This window comes from Thamnophis sirtalis, unplaced genomic scaffold (genome assembly GCF_051295495.1).
Source record: "Thamnophis sirtalis isolate CommonGarterSnake01/CBP01778 unplaced genomic scaffold, rThaSir2_p1.2 scaffold_14, whole genome shotgun sequence".
Classification (NCBI taxonomy): domain Eukaryota; kingdom Metazoa; phylum Chordata; class Lepidosauria; order Squamata; family Natricidae; genus Thamnophis; species Thamnophis sirtalis.
Window position 1 is genome coordinate 132,989 of NW_028261394.1, and position 19,142 is coordinate 152,130.

A 19,142-nucleotide genomic window follows, 5' to 3' on the forward strand; every position below is an offset into this window, starting at 1 on the left:
CTTCTCATCCAAGAAGCTTCTTTGGTTCTGAGAATCGCTACAGATTCAGTCTCCTGGTTTCTAGGCCAGCACCCCAACTACATCAAACTGGCTCTCACTTTTTCTTCCTTCCAGGATAACGAAAAAGAGCCGCCAAGACATGCAGAAGAACCCCAGCTTCTACTAGAAGGCAGACATTAGTGAGGGCAAACCAGGATGAGGCTGCTGCCTCTTGGATGTCCTTTTCCCTGATCCATAGGAAATTGTGTGTGTGCGTGCATGCGTGTGCGCAAAAATCCTCCACAGGGCCTTCCTGCTCTTTTCCCGACAATGGAAAACACCAAGACTTGTCTCGTACCGGGCATGGCTGACACAAAGACCCAGCCCAATTGCATTGGTTAACCCGAGAAATTTTGTGGCCACGTAACCTCAATGCTTTGCAGGACTGCATCTTGAGAAAGGCCGTTACATTTCTCACATTTAACGGGAAGTTAATTTGTCATGCTAACCTTGGATTCTGCTTGAGTATTTGGGATAAGTGTGTGTGTGTGTGTGTGTGTGTGTGTGTGTGTGTGTGTGTGTGTTGTGTGTGTAAAAGCAGAGGCTTCCCTGCAGCACTATGGAAATTGGGATGTGAAGACACTAGGAACAGATAACAAAGCAAAGAAACAAATAAAAATGTGCTGGGAGGTCCCATTCTGTTGACTAAATACCAGTGAAGCCAAACAATTTAGGCTCCAAGTAAAAGGCTGCATTCAGCCTCCTATACTTTAGAGGATGTCAGGTGTGCAGGAATATAAATCTGTGTGACTCTCAACTTCCAAGAAACCTTTTGGTTGGGATAATTTGAACTGTTCTGCTGGTAGTCTCTCCTCCTAACTTAGTAACATATTTTTACACTTGTAGTTAGCAAGCACATAGAGGAGGCTCCAGCCAAGCATTATTGCTTTCAGCACAAAAAGGCAGAATCTGAAATTCTGGGCAGATATATGGGAATACCTTTTGCCCTTTTTTCATTTTATTGTTGTGCTCCTCCCCACCAAACTGCTTTGATTAACCAAGGAACTCCGAAACTCCCAAAACATGGTAAAAAAAAGTGGCAATCAGATAAGTGACATTGAACTTCTTTCCTAGTACGCTGCATACGTAGTTTGTCGGTTCCCGTAGGTAAAAATGTGTAAAGCAAAGTTGGATGATTTTTACCAGGTGAAATGACACAATACTGGAAGGATCGGCAATATACTTGATCGACAATATAATCTAGCATAGCTTTTTTTCAGTAAAAGGGCTAATTTGATCAACATTTGGGAGCTCTATTTATAATTAATTTCCATAGGGCATTTATTATTTTTAATGTTACGTAGTATTTTTAAAATCTTTTTTTCTGTCGGTTGGGGCTAAATTACTGTTTTGAAAAGAGCACCTATTCTCCCAACTCTTCCTTCTGGGCCGCTGGACGGGCTCTCCTTCTTGCCCTCCGTTCGGAAGGCACTGCCACGCCGCCCCAGCTTGGAGACAGGTGGGCGGGCGCCCGGGCGTATCTCTCCAAAGCCAGGGCGCCCCTACGGCCTTATCATCCGCTTGCCAAGCCGAGGCGGGGCGCCGTGCACGCCCGGATTCCCTAGCCGAGGCGCCGCCAGCTTACGGGCAGGCTTCCGCCGCAGGGGCTCCCCCCGTTTCTGGTGTGCCCTGCGGCTTTCGCGGCTGGTGAGCCAGGCCCCGGCCAAGCACGGGGGTGGCGAGGGGAAGCGGTGGGACTTGAGCGCCCATCATCCCCGACCTTCGTCTAGGCGGCAAATTGAAGGAGCCCGTCCCGCTACCGGAAGACAAACGGAAGTGACGACAGGCTGCGGCCAACAAATGACGATCGCGCAGGCGCCGCGGCCGGGTGTCAAAGGGCGATGGGCCCTCTCTCCTTTCGGCTCCCACTCTACGGTGAGGCGGCTGCGCGGGCGAGAGCAGCAGCATGGGCGACACCTCCAGCCCCGTCAGCGTCATCCTGGTGAGCTCCGGCAGCCGAGGCAACAAGCTGCTCTTCCGCTTCCCCTTCCAGCGGGGCCCCGGCAACCCAGCCGCCCTGATCGGTGAGGAACTGGCGCGCGCCTGGTAGGCGGCCGACGCCCCGCCCCGGAAGTTCTGGCCGCCGCCGCCGTTGCTATGGTGACCCGGCGCCCTCGCCCTTTCGCCGCCGGGCGGTCTCGCCGTGCTCCGGCCGCTTTCTTCCCGCCCGCTCGGACGACCCAGCGGCCGGGCTCCCCTTTGCCGACCCGGCAGCTCTCCCCGCCCCCCCGCCGCCCCCAGATCATCTCGTGGCCTGAACGTTGCCTTTTCCCGGGCAGCTGGGCCCGGTTACCTTCCGCCTGTGCAGGTGGGCTGGGGCGCCGCCTTTCGCCTCTGGGCGCCTCCTGACCGGAGACAGGGAAGCGGCCCCGTGGACGTTTGGGCCCGATTTCTCTTGGCCTCACAGCTGGAGTCAGTGCTTCCCCTGTGAGGGGTTCGCCTGGGGGCCTCATCCGTTCAGGGGTCTCCAGAGGCCGAGTGGAGAAAGTGGGCAGTTTTAAGTCTCTGGGCGGTGTTATAAAAGAGCTGAGCTGAGCTGAGCTGGGGGCTCACATCGCAGTCCTGGCCCAAAGGGCCCAGCAGAGATCATAGGAGCTGAGGCTCCCCAGGAATCTGAATGGGAAACGGCTGCACCATGGGGAGCATTTGAACCGACTGCACCTGTGTCTGGTTTGCCAACTGCACAGAGAGGAGGGGGGGGCTGCAGAGAATCACGGGTTGCCCTCTCCCCTCCCTGGAAGAAGAGCTTTATGGCTCCCTCTGCCTTAAGAAAGTTCAAAACATTATTTTAAATGTAAATACACATTAAAAACATAGGACACAGAGTGCTCTTCCTGGCTTTGCCATTTCCATGCATATTTTGACTTAATCACAAATACAATTCATCCTTTCCGTATACTGCTACTTTGATCTTACAAACATATCCCTTTCGTCTATTTGTCTAAATATAGTCCGATTTCCGTTCTACTAATCTTCCTTTTCCTCATTTCCAACCATTGGTACATTTCACCCTTATTTTTAAATTCTACTGTCAGCCTGTCCATTTCTGCACCAATTTTATTTTCCAATTTTTGTGCAAAAAACGATGTTGCTACGATTGTAACATGCAGCATTAAATATATCGATCTTTTCTTATATTTCTCTTTTGTAATTTCTCTTTTGTAATTCCTAGTAGGAATAGTTCTGGTTTTAAGTCTACTTTTTGGTCTAGCATCTCTTCCAATCATGTCCTTATCTGATGCCAAAATTCCTGAGCCTTTGTACATAATCACCACATATGCTAAAAAGATCCTAACACTGAATTACATTTCCAATACTGTGGTGATTGGTTCTTATTCATTTTTGATAACCTTGTGGGTGGGAGGTGCCATCTATAAAACATTCTGTGTTTTGTACGCAGTGGCTAACATTAATTTTCTATTCCTCTCCCATAAGTCCTGCCATTTATCCAGTTTGTGCTGTAACCAAAATTCTTGGCCCACATTACCATAGTTTCCTCCACTTGCTCTTCCGCCAATCTATATTCCAAGAAAGTTCAAAACATTCTTAAAGATCCATCTCATCCTGAGCACCATTTTTTTGAACTATTACCATCTGGCAGCCGGTACAGCATAATAAAAACAAGGACAAATAGGTTGAAAAATAACTTCTATCCTGGGGTAGCAACCATATTGAATTCTATGGTATAGTGCAATATCGGGTTTTCAATTTCAATTATTTAGAAAGTAAAGGATGTGTGTTTGTGTTTTTATTTTTAAAGTTATAATGTACACTGAAGACGGCATTTAATGTCGTTGTACCATGTGCAGTGACAATAAAGATCGGATGGTTTTCCTGGCTGTCTTTATAGGCAGGCAATGACTTATTAATGAAAGATGGGGAAGTAACTAGTTGCTCAGATAACCAGGTTATCTGGGGGACCATCTCTTTCTGGTCACATCTGCCCAACCCACCAGAGCAGGGAGGCAGGGAATGCTGCGGGTCCCATCCCCAAGGGAGATATATAGAGCCAAGGTGGCGCAGTGGTTAAATGCAGCACTGCAGGCTACTGCTAGATCAGCAGGTCAGCGGTTCAAATCTCACCGGCTCAGGGTTGACTCAGCCTTCCATCCTTCCGAGGTGGGTAAAATGAGGACCCAGATTGTTGGGGGCAATATGCTGACTCTCTGTAAACCGCTTAGAGAGGCCTGAAAGGCCTATGAAGCGGTATATAAGTCTACTGCTATTGCTATTGCTATATATATACCTGGTGGGACCCAGAAGAAGGGCCTTCTTCGTGGTGGCTCCCTCTCTCTGGAACATCATTCCCTCAGAGGTTGGAACGGTCCCCACTCTAATACTCTTCTGGAAGGTGCTGAAGACCTGGTTCTGCCAGCTGGCCTGGGGATCCCAGAGCAGGATGGAGCCCATTCAATGGCTTGTGTGATGTCCTGTTGCCTGGTGTGTTTGTGTGTGTTGTGATTTTATTATATGAATTTATTTGATTCTTTTTATTGTTTTAAATGTGGTTTTATATTCTGTAAGCTGCCTTGAATTGCCATGGGTGAATATGCAGCAATATAAAATGAATAAATAAATAAAATAAATATTAAATAAATAAACAAACAATGGTGATTAACTGAAAAAATAGAAAGGGTGAGCTTAATTGATCACTAGAATGCTTCTTTTGTGCTTAATGTGAAAAGACAATCTTTATGTTTCATGAGTTTGGCAGACTATTATTCCCCTGGAATATTTTCCTTACAGTGAGGAGAAAGGAATTTAAAATATATGGGACGACTTCCTCATCTACCCGTTTGCTAGTTCTGTCCCCTCCCCCCAAAACAAAAAAAACAGATTTTTGCTTGGCCTAGTACTTCATCTCAGTTTACGAAGGGCAGTTAACCACCTGGTAGGCTTGATCCGGGTGATGTGCTGACTGAGATAGTTACCAGTAGTTTATACAAAACGTGCCTCTGGGTTAGTTGTCTGAGGAAGATGCTCGGATTCCCATAAAATATGCTGCTGCATCTCTCCCCTGCATCACCATGCAAAATGTGCTGTGTGAATGGGACAGTGAGTAATATCTCCATTTTTTTAGGAACATCAAGAAGTAGGTATGCGGTGAACAGTATTGGTGACAATGTAGAAGATCCAGATGGAGATTCCAGGTATGTATTTCTTTGGTTCTTTTTTGGCAGATCTATTCACGGGCATGTTGATTGGAAAAGTTGAGCACAATTCTTTTTGCGAAGGGGTTTTTGAGGAAAACATAAAAATATTCCATTCAACTCTTGTACTGTTTAATAGCCACAGTTACCCCAGTGAACGATCTTTTGCTCCTCTGCTGTTAGCAATCGGAGGAGGCAGCTCTTACCCGCTGGGAGGAGCGGGGAGCTCCAGAATTCCCATTTGCCAAGAGACACTGACTTTCCCTGGCTCTTTATTCAGCCTCTGGAATTGAAGCTGGGGAATTTTCAAGAAAAACTGCATGAAAGCTGGACCTTCTCTTGCATCCTAGCTAGCGGGTATGAACCAAAGCGCCTGGGGTTTGTTTGTGATTACAAGAACAGTTGCAGGTTCCACTCTGGTCCTGAACTGCCTTCTCTGTTGTCCAGAACTGTTGAGGTGGTGGCCAGCTATAATTTACAGGTTTCTTCTGCTGCAGTAGAATTAAGGAATAGAAAAAGATGCTCCATTGAGTCTCCATAGTATAAAAGGTTGGAAGCAGCTGGCTTTTCTGTGACCTGAAAGGAAAGGAGCTGCACGATCAGGTGGTGAAGAAATGGCACCACTTTTGGGGAAATAAGTCCAAACCATGGAATGCCCTGAATGGTCATTGCACAGTAGCAGCAGCCATGAAGGAAGGGCCCGCTGAGTCCCTGGAGCCCAGATTCCTTATTCCAGCGTGCTCTGTCCTGCCTGCCCATCCCTTATTCTGCTGTCTCTCTGTTGGAAGCCCAAGTCCCTTCCTTCCTTCCCACTTAAGCCATCAATGTAGACGGGTTTCATTGTTTTCATTTTACTTTAGAAACATCATTTATTTGTAACTCTGAAAACTGGCAGGATTCCATTTTCCCATGTTATAAGGGTGTGAATAGTGCGCCTTGTGTGATTTTTTGTCTGGTTGATTCTCCAGTTTTGTTTCTGAGTGGTGCTTATGGCCCCTGTTCCTATTTTCAGAGAGCCCTGTCCTCTCACTGATGAGCAGGTGGTGTCAGGGTAAGACCAAATTCATCCGCCTCCAATGGCTTTTCTTCTTTACCATCTTCTTGTATTGTGTTTCTAATTTCTGCCTTGGACCTTGCTGTAAACGAATGGAACGATAGTGGAGTGCAGATGAGATGGATGAACTTGTAAGGAATTTAAAGGAGGAGCCAGTCTAGAAAGAGGACTGCAGTAACGTGGCAGCGCATGTGTTTTGCATGCAGAACAGGTTTGGGTTTCCTCTCTGGGTGCCGTCTACCCTCCGTGGAGACAAGGCTGGATTAGGGGACCAAGAAGCTCACTCCATCGATTGGAATGTATGAGGTCAAAGCTAAGACTGGCGCACCATCCTGCACTTTGCCATCAACTATGACTGCTTTTGCACCATGGAGGCAATATGTCATTTTTGCCTGCTGTGAAGGCATTTGGATGTAGCATTTAATAGTTGGCTCCTCTCTAGTTTTTAGGATGCAGAGTAATAATCCTAATAATAATATTATGCCACAAATATTGAGGCCACTCCACATTCGAGCTATTATGTTCTTTTCCAATCTGTTCTTCCTTAACCATATTACATTACAGGCTTTAGAACTTCTAGTCAGTGTAACACTAGAATGAGGAGGAGTGCAAGAATAGGATAGGATGAAGAGTAGAATAGAATAACAGAGTTGGAAGGGATCTTGGAGGTCTTCTAGTCCAACCCCCTGCTTAGGCAGGAAACAAAATTGTTGGTCAGGCCTTTGTCCACTATGTATTTGCCCTAATTGTGTGGTTTTGTACTGGTTTAAATCTTTTCCTAAAACTCAGCGTCACTTTAGCTGCGGCCAGAAAAAGTGGGCCAAAAGGAAAAGCCGAAGCTGCATCAGAGGCAGCGGGGCAGCTAAAGGCTTTGAATCTCCTTCGTACAGAGAGAGGTAGGAACTCCTGAAGGATTCAGAGGGGAAGTTCTCTTTAATTGTGGAAGTAGAAGTAGAAGTAGAAGTAGAAGCTGCTAAAAGGTCAGCTAAGTTTGTTCTTTACCCTGAGGACATTTATTTGCGTAGGAAGTATCTTCTTCTATTGAACATAGGGGTAGGTGGCAGCATTATTGAAATGGGTCTCCAGACATTGTCAAAACCAGCACTTTTTTTGCAGCAATATCCCAGAGGCCCTTAACAAACCAATGAGCTCCACAAAATTGCCTCTGGGAAGCTGGTCCTCCAAAGAAACGCTCACGGCTGCTTAATTCCACCCAGTGTGCTTGGCTAAAATCAAACTCTTAGGCGGGGTGTAACCTTCAGGAGAAGACAGGGAGATGGGGAAACTTGCCAGGTAGCTCCACTTTTTCAAGAACAAAGTTTTGGAATTTAGACTGGGTAGGGACAGGTTCACGAATTTGATTTTTTAATTCCATTTTCCCCACATAGAGAACCATTGGGATTTCCATTCGGTCTGGAGGAGAACATCTTGTAGAACTACTTTTGGTTTTAATTCAAATAAGAGTTCAAACTTCAATTGCCAGGTCTCTGGTGGAAAAGATTGCAAAGCCACGATTCTGCCTTGACTGCTGCTGCCTTCTGGGAGGGCTGATAAGCTGATAACTCTCTGGGCTGCAGCCCTCACAGCAGAACGATGGATGCCGCCTCTCTCTGTAGCCCTGGGGGAGAAGCCTTTTGTATAGCAGCTTCCCCTGACCAACAGTGGGGGGGGGGAGGGGGAGTTGTGGCTAGAGGCTTGAATGTGAAAACCCAGAAGCAAGCTCAGAGCTAGAAGGCGGATTTCTCTCCCGAGGACTGCAATTCCATTGTCACCAGTCCTTTAAAGCTTGAGTCAGCTGCAGACAGCCTGGCGTTGCAGGTGCTCTGAGACCTGTGATCCTGGCAGAGCCTGCAGGCCTCCATGTTGGATGCCTTTCATCTCTTTGGCTTAGCCAGTTGGCTCCTCTGGGGCACTTTGGAAGAGGTTCCCTCTTTCCCCACAGAGCAGGGAAACTTTAGGTCATGCAGAGATAAGAGGCTCCAGGACAGCAGCTTCTGGAGCAAACAGAGGACAGGAATAGGGGAGGGAAATGTTTCTGCTGTTCTGAGCAGGAATTCCTCCAGAGACTTCGGGAGCCTTCCCAGCCCAGCTCAGGGACAGCCTGTACTTGGGAATCTGCTTCAACCGCTGCAACTTCTCTGCTTGGACCCTCCAGCAGAAGCGGCCCTTCCTAACCTCCCTGCTTCTTTCTGAGAGTTGCATGACTGTCCCCTTGTTGGCTGCGATGCTTTCCTTTCAGTAATTCTGATGATTCTAAATACACAACTTGGACAAATGAATGGCATTCAAATGGGTCCTAGTGTTTATTTATTTAGAATGCTTATAGAATAATATTTAAAGTTGAATAAAAGTGGTACCTGGCTTTGGGGTGTCTTTAGGTCACCATAACCACAGTCATACCTGTTTCTCTTATGCTTTGAAGGTTTTCGGATGTCATCCTGGCAACAATTCTGGCTACTAAATCGGACATGTGTGGCAAAAAGTTTGAGCTGAAGATCGATAACATCCGTTTTGTTGGGCACCCAACTCTGTTGCAGCATGCCTTTGGCCAGGTATGTCACAGATCCAGAACACCTTTGCAAGAGCTGGAACCTAGAGGCTCCTCTCAATTATTGCTGAATTTCTACTCTTGCCTCTTTCTCGGCATGGAACTACCTGCAGAATCCAGTGGCTAGGATCTCAAACCCAGACTCGGCTCCCCATATGCCTGGCTGGAGCTGGTACTAGAAAGAGTCCATTTCAGCTCTTCTCTTTTTTTTTAAATGTATTTTTTATTATTTTTACGTTTAAAACACTGCAGTACTGCACAGTCAAAGTGACCATACATTCACATTGTATACAGCTAGTCTCAACCATGAACTATTAGCCTACTTAATACATGGCCTATCCTTCTGTCCAATCACAATTTATACAGTTTTCAGCTCTTTTTGTGGCCATTCTTCCCTGTGAAGATTTTCCCCCTCCACTGTAAAATGAGATATTGGGAGTTTGTACTGAATAAGAATCGGCCCAAATTTTAACGGGCACCAGCTACTTAACTTTTGAATCTCCCCTAGGAATGGCAGTTGTATTTCTAAACATGGTTGGTGTTGACACGGCGGCACACATAACTAGATCCATAGAAGATTTAGCAGATGCAATTGCAAATATTTTAATGGGTTGTTTTTTCTGGTTTATTCTGTTTGGTTAGTTCATTGTTTAACGTACTGTGTGAATCCAAGGAATGGGGTTAACCCATTAACCAGGCCTTTTGCTGAGGTTCCTCTTGTCACCTCTTGAACATCCTTCTGGAGGGACGAGAGCTGCCCTGCCATTCATTCCAGAGTTGCTAGTGAAGATGGGCGCAACACCCTGGGAGACAGCTCCTCGCCACCCCCCAAGTTAACTTATGTTTATTCACGTTTATTCCGTGTTTATTCACAGAAAGGTGGACACAATTGTGGGGTGTGCTGTTTGAGTCTGTAAGCCATGTGTTGCCCTTAGGATCTCTGCTGATTGAGGAATGCCACGGCTGGAGAATTATTCCCCCACCTAAGCCTCCGATCCCAGTCTCTGCCTAAACAGAGCCACTTAGCTGGTCAGGCTGTTTGAATGCCACACGGCTGGAAGGAAAAAGGTTTGGTGTGTATCCCGTGCAGCGTCCTTCCTTCAGCCCTTGGATGATCTCAGCTCCTGCCCTTTTTCTTCCAGCCCTTGCAGAGTTTCTTTTTCTGAGGCTTCCTCACTTTGGTCTCCTTAACCTGAATGTGCTCTTCTGAAACATGTGGCCTCCAGGCCAGGCGACCTCACTGAAGCCAAGAGAGGGGACTCCTTCCCCAGACCTCAACATACCAAGAACAAATCTGCTTTTTATGTACTGCCTCACCCAACCACCCGTCCTGGATCTGCTTGCTTTTACACTCCCTAACCATTGTATTTAAGTACTGCGACAATAAACACTTATACTAAGTGTCCTCTTCTGCTGTACAGGTGTCAAAGACAGATCCTTCTCCAAAGAGGGAAATGCCCACCATGATTCTCTTCAACGTGGTGTTTGCTTTACGGGTAAGACTGCCTGGGAAGTAATGCTGCTGGACCTGATGGGAGACAACCAGAGCCCTCGCTTGGCTCAGGTGTTCTTGGTCATCTCTTTGACTTCACTTGGCAAAGGCAGCAATCTTCCCCTGCCTTGGCTGGCCTGGACCTCTCTCAGGACTTACGGCTTTGGGGCTCCGCGTAGCACTCCGGCTGCGGGGTGGGGCCCATCTGCTAGAGGCAGCTGGAGAGGCAAAGGCCCAAGCTGTTATCAACAGGGAGGCAGTTGCAGTGAAGCTTGAAATTTAGCCCCCTGCTGTGACTCAGCAGAAATGTGGCTCATTGTATAATGCCGAGTCATAGTTTGTGACTTTGGGTGGCCCACGTTATCACTGGCCTGCATTCCATCTCCTTAACAGGCCTTAAACAGCTGGTTTGTCCACTTTGGCTACCAAGTCTCTGAGGCCGCACTTGTTCAACTGGGTGTGGCTGATAACAGCTGGACTCCTGGCTCAGAGTGGTTTAAGCAGCCTCTCTGGGCTACGCATGGTGGTCACTTGTGCATGATATATGGCGGAGAGTTTCCAGGGTTGGTGCTTCATCAGGTTCTCATGTCACCTATTCTAGCCAAAGGCTACGCAGGGCTCAGACTGAGGTGTTAGAGGAGGGTTTGCTCCAGGGCGGTGAGCCTGCCCCGCTGTCCTCCCGTTAGGACACCTCTAGATGGGAAGGGACTCTTTGGGCTCAGGGGGAGGCCAGAGGAAGATGCTGGAGGAAGACACTCTCCAAATAAGAGCAGCTGAAGGGAGGCTCCCACTGAGTCACACATTTTGTGGGAGTAGTTCTTGTCATCCTGAGGCTTTCAGTGGGAGGCAGCCTGCTGCTGCTGGGTGGCTGGAGGGGGGAAAGGGGCTGGGTTGGTCCCAGGTGGATGCCGCCGCTGCCTTCCTCCAGGCCACCCTTGATGGATGGTTTCTGCTTTTGCCTGCAGGCCACTGCAGACCCCTCCGTGATCAGTTGCCTGCATAACCTCTCCCGGCGAATCGCCATTGTGCTTCAGCATGAAGAGAGACGCTGCCAGTATCTGACCAGGGAGGCCAAACTCATTCTGGCCATTCAAGATGAAGTTTCAGCCATGTCAGAAAGTAAGTTGCAAGCAGTCTATGGTCTCGTCCACTTGGGAGGCCACTTTCGAGGACGTGGTTCCTGCAGGGGACAGTTGCTGGCCTGAACTCCTGAGCTGAGAGCCGGTGTCGAAGGAAGGCTGTTTTGTTCCCCCTCCCTTGACCTCCGCAATGGCCCAGGCTGGACCGGCTGCCGTTTCCTATGCAGCCAATGGATGGAGCGGTTAGCCAGGATGACACAAAGTAGCATGTCTTTGTGAGATGGGCAGCTCTACACATTTGATTAATTAATTAGATCAGTAATAAAGTCCGGCATCAGGAATGTCCCAGGAAGGAAGGGTTGGGAAGAGGGGGGGGAGGGGGGCAGAGGTTGGGTCCTCCGGAGCGTCAGCTGCTCCAAAAGTACTTTTTCCCTCTACAGCAAGGGAGGGGCCTCAGTCGCCTTTCCCTCACATCCTTCCCAAGTGCAAGCTGGCCAGAGACCTTAAAGAGGCTTACGACAGGTAATAACAACAATACCCTTGCCACCCCCGTCAGCAGTTCTTGGAAGGTTGTGGTCTCCGGAGGTCACCCCAGCCGCTTCCTTACGGAGCCACAGGCCTTGTCATGGTGAGGAGAGGACAGCCTCATCCCAAAGTTGGGGAGCCCGGGGGGGGGGGGGGAGGGAACTCACTGCAAGACAGTTATGGAGGTGCAGAGTCTGATTCTGCAGCCCCCCCCCCCGCCCCTCAACACACAAGGCAATTGGAATGAAACCTTCAGGATCTTGGGTGTTCAGCTGACTTCCCCATCTCTTTTATTCTCCATTGGGGCAAGGCTTATGTGAAACCCCTCGGTTTAGAATTGGGAGATTAAAGGAGAGAGAGATCAATTCATCTTCTCATAGTTATCTAAACCTAACTGGCTGCTTTCTTTTTGAAAACCGTCACTATCCATCGAGAAGCTGAAGTCCCTTCTGGCTCCTCTGCTTCTCGCACAGCAGGCCAGGCTCTCTCTTCCCTTTGAGGCTCTGCAAGCTCTTTGGAGGCCCCACACCCTCGTCTCCCACCCACCGACTCACGCCGAGAGGCCCCGGGAGCCCCTTAGTTCCCCTTCCTGGGCTGGTTTCAGGCTGGCCCCGCCCCTCTCGCCTGTCGCCTTCCCTCGTTTCTGGAGGGGCCCAACAGCAGAGCACAGGAGGCAAAGGTAAAGCCTTCCCGGGGAGGTCAGCCAGATGCCACTCTGAGACAGCTGCTCAGCTCCACCTGGTGGGCAAGCAGCCTTCCCCTGGGCTGAGCAAGGAGCCGCTTGCTAGCACTTGACTTGACTTGCATAGCTTCTTGGTGGGCAGCAGGGGGCAGTGCCCGTATCTATGCGAAAGAATACCGTATTATTGAGTCATGATTGAATCTGAAGAATTGCGGAAGGCAAAAGGCTGGAGGGGACCTTGGAGAACGTTTTGCAAAAAGGCCGGTTCCTGAACCTCCCGCTGTTCCTCTCAGCCTGTGCACAACAGGGTTGGTCCAACTACAGATCAACAACTGGCTGGAAGTGAGTTTCTGCCTGCCTCATAAGATCCACAATGTGGCATCCAGTTTCATCCCTCCGGAAGCCATTGAAAGGAGCTTGAAGGCTATTCGGTGAGACATTGATTATTTATATGCAATTTGGTTTAGAATCGTTTCTCTCCGTCAGTCAGGCCTCTGGGGATAGAGATGAGGCTGAGCCTGCCTGGGAGCTGAAAATGTGTCTCTGTGGGCGAGAAGGTTCGGAGCTCTGAAAGATGAAGAGTTGGAAGCAGGACCTGAGAATTCGTGGCCTCCTCGTCTGCCCCTTCTCTCTCCATGATCCTCTCATGGTTTGCAAGCCCAAAGACAAATCTTTAGGAAGCATTTCGTTCTTCGATCACAAGCTCCTTAGTTGCGCCTGCATCATCCCAGTACACTTACTTATGGCGGTGCTCAGAATGTTTTCACGTCCTGCATCTCACACGCTTAGTCTGAACCCCAGCCTTGTTGCCTCGTCTACCAATACTTAGCTACTCATTCACCAAACTCACACCCAGGATTTCTGCCAAACAGGATTGTATGATGTTCACCCTGTGCAAGGGAGGGTCTCAGTCTAGTTCACCTGAAGAACTGTTTTTTATTTATTTATTCATTTATTTGTATATCTATTTATTTATAAATAGATATAAACGGGCCTCCCATCTTACTCCTGAAGGTATTGTGATTTTTCATAAATCCCATGAAAATCACTTTTCTCACAATACACATTCAGTTGCTCTGGTTTTTGAGGAATCCGTCACCACTTCTGTCACACCAAGGTTTTTGCACCTGTCTTAAGTCTTGTGAAATAGAGAAACTGTACAAAATAATCCAGCAGCTGCTGCTTTTCCCCAGCCACTATAGGTTATCCTAACGCCCCCCCCCCTCCCTGTTTTGCCATCTCTCTGCAGGCCTTACCATGCCTTATTGCTGCTTAAAGATGAGAAGCCCCTCCTCAGCGAACTGCCCCTGGATTGCTCCCCTGCCCTGGTGCGAGTGATCAAAACGGCCTCTGCGGTGAAGAACCTTCAGCAGCTCGCTCAGGATGCAGACCTGGCCTTGCTCCAGGTGAGCTCAGAGGGGGCTCCAAAGCCTTTTGATTACCACAGGTGGACCTTCTCTTCCAAAACACAGGAGCCGAGTTGACCCCCAAATAGACAGTGAGACCTCCCAGGAAAAAGGAAACGTTGTGTGTGTGTGGGGGGATCTTTTCCAGTGCAACAACTGAGGCCTTAAAGCCCACCTTTGTAATAGGAGCAGCACATCCTTCTGCCTGCTTGTACCTGCCCAAGAGGACCGGAAGAGCCAGCCAGCTGCATCAGGCCCGGTGGGATCTGAATGGGTCACCTCCCCTTATTGCATCCACAGGCTGAGCTCGAGGGCAGTGAATCTCACCTCCCCCTGCTTCCCACCAGCTGGGATTCGGGGGCCCTCGCGATAGATGAAAGCTGTACCCCTGGTCTCAACCCGCAGCGGGGGAACGGGCGCTTCCTCCTTTGGCCGCCAGGAGGCCTCTGTGTGTTTTCCTCATGGGATCTGCATAAGCAGAATAGTACGTAGCTGTTCTCCTTGGAGAGGGAGCTCGGTGCCACCCTGGTCCAGCCCAGCCTGGAGGGGCTGCTGAATTGCCCGCACAGCTGCTTCCTCTTTCTTGGCAGGTCTTTCAGCTGGCTGCCCATCTGGTCTACTGGGGCAAGGCCCTCATGGTCTATCCGCTGTGTGAGAACAACGTCTACATGCTGTCCCCCAATGCCAACGTCTGCCTGTGAGTGGCTCAGCTTGTTCTTTTCTGCTGCAGGGGTGGCTGTGTGTCTGTTCCCGTCTCCTGGGCTTCACAGGTGCTGATGAGGTAGACCTGGGGCACCCAGAGGCCAGGCAGGAGCAGTGTAGGAGGACGGCCTGCTCACCCCCTCCCTTTCCCTTCCCTTCCGCAGTTACTCCCCTCTGGCAGAGGAGTTCTCCTCTCAGTTCCCAGGCCAGGACCTGCCCGCAGTTCTGTCCAAGTTCTCCTGGCCAGTTTCTCTCTCTGAGCTCAAGGACCCTCTTGCTCCAGCGATTCAGGAGGCAAGTTCCAGCTCCTCGTCCTCCCTGCCCCAACCCTCAAGGTGGTCAAGATGCTTTAACGGCCAAGACTTTAGGCCGCTCTGATGGCCTCTCCTTCTTTCCCAGACGCATCTCATCCGGATGGTGGCCTGGATGCTCCAGCATCGGCTTCTCATTCAGCTGCACAGCTACGCCTGCCTAATGGTTCCCCCAAAGGAGGAGGAGGAGGAGGAGGAGGAAGAAGAGGAGGGTTTTCGCACCAGAGTAGAAGAGCTGTCCTTCCCAGCCCGAGTTGGGGGCCGAAGCCTCAGCACTCCTAGCGCGCTCAGTTTTGGTTCTCCCAGTAAGTGGCAGCCTCTTTTCCCCAGAGCTCAGCCCAGCCAGAACAGTGGTTGACTTCTGGGTTTCAAGTCCTATACAGCGAGGAAGAGGAAGAGGATTAGATGGATGGATGGATGGATGAAAGGGAGGCCAAGCTGGTGAACATACTTGATACTCCTTCCTTCTATTGTCCTCACAACAACCCTGAGGAAGTTGAGCTTAGAGAGGGAGTGGCCCAAAGACCCTCAGCCCTATTTCATGCCTAATGGAGTTTAGTTTCACATATAGCCAAGTTGGGCTCATATCATGATAATCTCTTCTCTTCTGCTTATTTCTAAAGGGCAGTACGATGGAATTGTGTGTCTGTGGGTGTGCGTGTGTGTGTGTGAGAGAGAGAGAGACGGAGGGATTGGAATAGTATTTTCCGGCTCTGAAAAGCCATGGTGGCGCAGTGGTTAGAATGCAGGTTGACTTTGCTCACTGCCAGGAGTTGGATCCTGACTGGCTGAAGGTTGACTCAGCCTTCCATCTTCCTGGTAAAATGAGGACCCGGATTGCTGGGGCAAAAGGCTGACTCTGTAAACCTCTTAGGGAGGCTGCAAAGCTCTACACAAAGGCATAGACGTCTAAATGCTATCGCTAGTGGAGGAGGGCTTGACCAACAGTTTTTTGAAAGCTGTCTTGCCCTTCAGTCCCGTTGTTGCGTCTGTCTTTTCCATCAGGAAAAGGTGGCGGCTGTCGTCCTGGGGACCCCATCGCCTCTCTTCCCCCACGGAGGCCTTCCTTTTTGCAAAGGGGCTGCTTTCCAGGGCAAGGGGGTGGGGTGGGGGGGCTCACACGCTTGTTTATTCACAGCTAGCAGTGACGACATGACCCTGACGAGTCCCAGCATGGACAACTCCAGTGCAGAGCTGTTGCCTGGGGGGGAGTCTCCCGTGAACAAACGCATGACGGAGAACCTCCTGACCAGCCTCTCGGAGCACGAGCGCGAAGCCATTCTCAGTGTCCCTGCAGCTCACAATCCAGACGATCTGCGCATGTTTGCCAGGTAGCGGAAGGGCTGCTCTCTGGGGCTGCTGTCCAGGAGTGGTGCCATTGGCCGAGACTCTCTACAGTTTTCACGAAGCCCCAGGGGGAAGCTTCATGTTTGGACAGCAGGGCCAAGCCTGCCCCTCCTGGGTGGGCCCCTGGGGAGGAGCAGGCATCTCGGGCCTTGGGCCACAATGAGTGGGTAGCCATTTGCTGTGGCTGCAGGGCAGAAACACGCCTCCCCCCCCCCTTTTGCAGGCTGCTGCACTATTTCCGTGGACGGCATCACTTGGAGGAGATCATGTACAACGAAAACATGCGCCGCTCCCATCTGCTCATGCTCTTTGACAAGTTCCGTAGCGTGCTGGTGGTGACGAACCACGAGGACCCCGTCATCTCGGTCTTTCAGTCCCTCCATAAATGAGGAGAGGAAGCTTGCTTGGAGCCAGGAAGGACCCCGATGGAGGCCAGATGCTGCTCCCGGACCTGAGGAAGCGCCTCCTGTTGGACATTACAGGAACGCCCTTCCAAGGGTCGCTTTCCGGCGGTTTTGCACTCTGTCCCCTTGGGGGCTGCAGCCTTCTTTGGAGGGAAGGAGGGCTTTCAGGGATGGGGCTCAGCAGAGTGTGGGCTTCCTACCCCAAATTGTGGAGGCGGGAAAGAAGCTGTTCTTTGACTTTTGAAAGCAGGAAGAGTACGGAGACCCAGGGATGAGCCCAAGGACTCCCCTTCTGCCACAGGTGAAGCAGTGGGTTCACAGCCCACCCACCCTGCCCCCTACGAATTGAGACATTGAAGGGCGTGTCTGTCTGCTTAAGCCCTACCACTCTGGCACTGCCAGCTCAGTTGCCCTGGGTGAGGAGGGGGCTGTTCTAGTAAAGAGGGCCTGGGGCCGTGCACTCCCTCTCTTGCTGATTGCACTGGGCATTTGGCTCCACTGGAAGAGAGCAAAACATGTTTATTTACATACATAAATCTGAAACGGCCCTTCTAGTCCTTTGTTGGCATCATCTGTGTTCATGCCCGCTTCGTGCGGCAAGCTAAAGACATTTCTCTGCCACGGCCCCACGTGGCCGTCTCCCCTCGGCGTTTTTGTCAATGACGCTCACACACTGGTTGCCCTGGAGGTAGAAGCGCAAAGGCTTCTGGGCCCACTCCCCACTGATGCCAATGCGGGGGACGCAGATGGGGGCCTGGTCTCCAGAAGCTTCCAGGCCAGGCTCCAGCCACAGGGAGGGGTTGCAGCCCAGGTCCTGCTGGTCAAAGCTCCGGTCGATGGCCAGGGCCTGGCAGAGTTTGGAGGGCCCGTTGCACAGCTGCCAGTCCTGGAGAAGGCGGGCAGGGGCTTTCTGCTGGCGGGCCAGGCGCAGTTCTCGCATGGTCTCCAGCCCCCGCAGGGGTTCCAGGGAACGGAGGAGGACGGCAGCCCCTTCCCCTGGGCAGAAGGAGGGAGAAGCAGGGGGGCTTCAAAGGCAATGCGGACTGGAAGGGGGGTGGGGAGGAAAGGGGGGGGAGACTCAAAGGGCTGAACGGTTTCATCCCAGGACTCACCCTGACCCAAGGGGGGGAGTGGGGGGGGCGCCTGCTTACCTTGGCTAGAGACGTTCATGCAGAAGTAGATCCCGTAGATCTGGTACACGTACAGCGTGCCGGGTCGCATGAACATGGCTGCGTTCCTGGCGGTCCGTCGACCGCCCCGGGAGTGCGAAGCGGTGTCCTCCCCTCCCAAATAGGCTTCGGTTTCAACGATCCGCCCCCACAGCTCGCGCCCGTCGGGCAGTTTCCGAACCAGAACCTGGAACGTGGTCGGGCGAGACTGCCGGAGGTCAGCCGGCTCCCCGCCCCTGTGCCCCCCCCCCCACGGCTGCCAGGGCCCGCACGAGGCCCTTCCACCTGGCGGCAGAGCCTGGCGGGCGGCCCGCGCTGACCAGGCCGTCTAGGGGCGCCCTTGCAACCGCCTATCGCCCCTCCGCCGAGCTCACCTGTCCGAGCAGGGCTTTAGCCAGGGAGATGCAGGGCTGGTCGAAGTAGGCGGCGCCCAGGCGGGCCGCCTCGGTTTGAAGCGGCCTCGGCGCGGCGGCCATGGCTGCTGGCTGGGAGGCGAGGCTCCCCCCGCGCTCTTCCCAGGGAGACCCTCGCGCAAACTGGGGCGTCGTGGGAGGCGGCCGGTTGGAGCCGGCCAACGCCGGAAGGACTCGCCCGGGCCTGCGGGAGCCAGTGCCGCCCCGTCCCGCCGCTTCCTTCGACGCGTCCGGAAGTCCGAGGGGGGCGGTTGGGGCTTTCTCTCCAAGGAAGACGCCGAGCGACAGCCTCCCGCCAAGGGCGGAGCGCCGGAGGGGGCTCTTGCCCCACTTTCATCCGAAGCAGCCGCCCTGGCAGTTGCCTAAGAAGCCGCAGAGTCGCCGCGTATTCTGAAGTCCAAGCACCCAGGCTTCCCCGGCTCCCCTCAGCCGCATGTGCCCGTGAATCCAGCTGCGGCTGCCGGGCCCTGGTTAAGCGGCCTGGGTCAGCTCAGAAACTGACGGAGCCTGCAGTGAGGCTCCTCCCAGCAGCTGGATGCGGAGGCTCTCTGGGCACAAGTTTCTCCCGAGGGTGGAATCGTCCTACTCCCCACCCGGAACCTCCGCTTTGTCTGCCAACTAGTCTCCCAGCCAAGGCAAAACCCACCCAGCAGCTGCCAGCACAAGCCCCCCCCCACTTAATCACGTGGGGAGCCCCCCCCCCCCGCTTTCCCTGGCAGGGCAGCAGCCACTCTGGGTTTGCGCTTAGGAGAGCCTTGTTAGGAGCGGGCATGCCATCGGCACCAGGCAGCTCCTCTGCTCCCCTTCTGCCCTCCTCATTT

The 19,142-nt window shown here is 51.6% G+C and overlaps 2 protein-coding genes across 2 annotated transcripts; one reads left to right on the plus strand and one right to left on the minus strand.

Moving 5' to 3' along the window:
- Positions 1–1,924: 1,924 nt before the first annotated feature.
- NPRL3 (NPR3 like, GATOR1 complex subunit) lies at positions 1,925–17,293 on the plus strand. The gene is made up of 14 exons (XM_087728975.1): positions 1,925–2,063; positions 5,120–5,189; positions 6,202–6,240; positions 8,666–8,795; positions 10,213–10,287; positions 11,249–11,402; positions 11,803–11,884; positions 12,863–13,000; positions 13,819–13,975; positions 14,566–14,672; positions 14,842–14,971; positions 15,077–15,293; positions 16,127–16,319; positions 16,559–17,293. The coding sequence occupies exons 1-14, from the start codon at positions 1,946–1,948 to the stop codon at positions 16,722–16,724; spliced, it is 1,776 nt and encodes a 591-aa protein (XP_087585101.1). The 5' UTR covers positions 1,925–1,945; the 3' UTR covers positions 16,725–17,293.
- On the minus strand, positions 17,239–18,711 carry MPG (N-methylpurine DNA glycosylase). The gene is made up of 3 exons (XM_014070275.2): positions 18,283–18,711; positions 17,891–18,095; positions 17,239–17,735 (listed from the first exon to the last, which is right to left on the minus strand). The coding sequence occupies exons 1-3, from the start codon at positions 18,382–18,384 to the stop codon at positions 17,341–17,343; spliced, it is 702 nt and encodes a 233-aa protein (XP_013925750.2). The 5' UTR covers positions 18,385–18,711; the 3' UTR covers positions 17,239–17,340.
- Between the last annotated feature and the right edge of the window lie 431 nt (positions 18,712–19,142).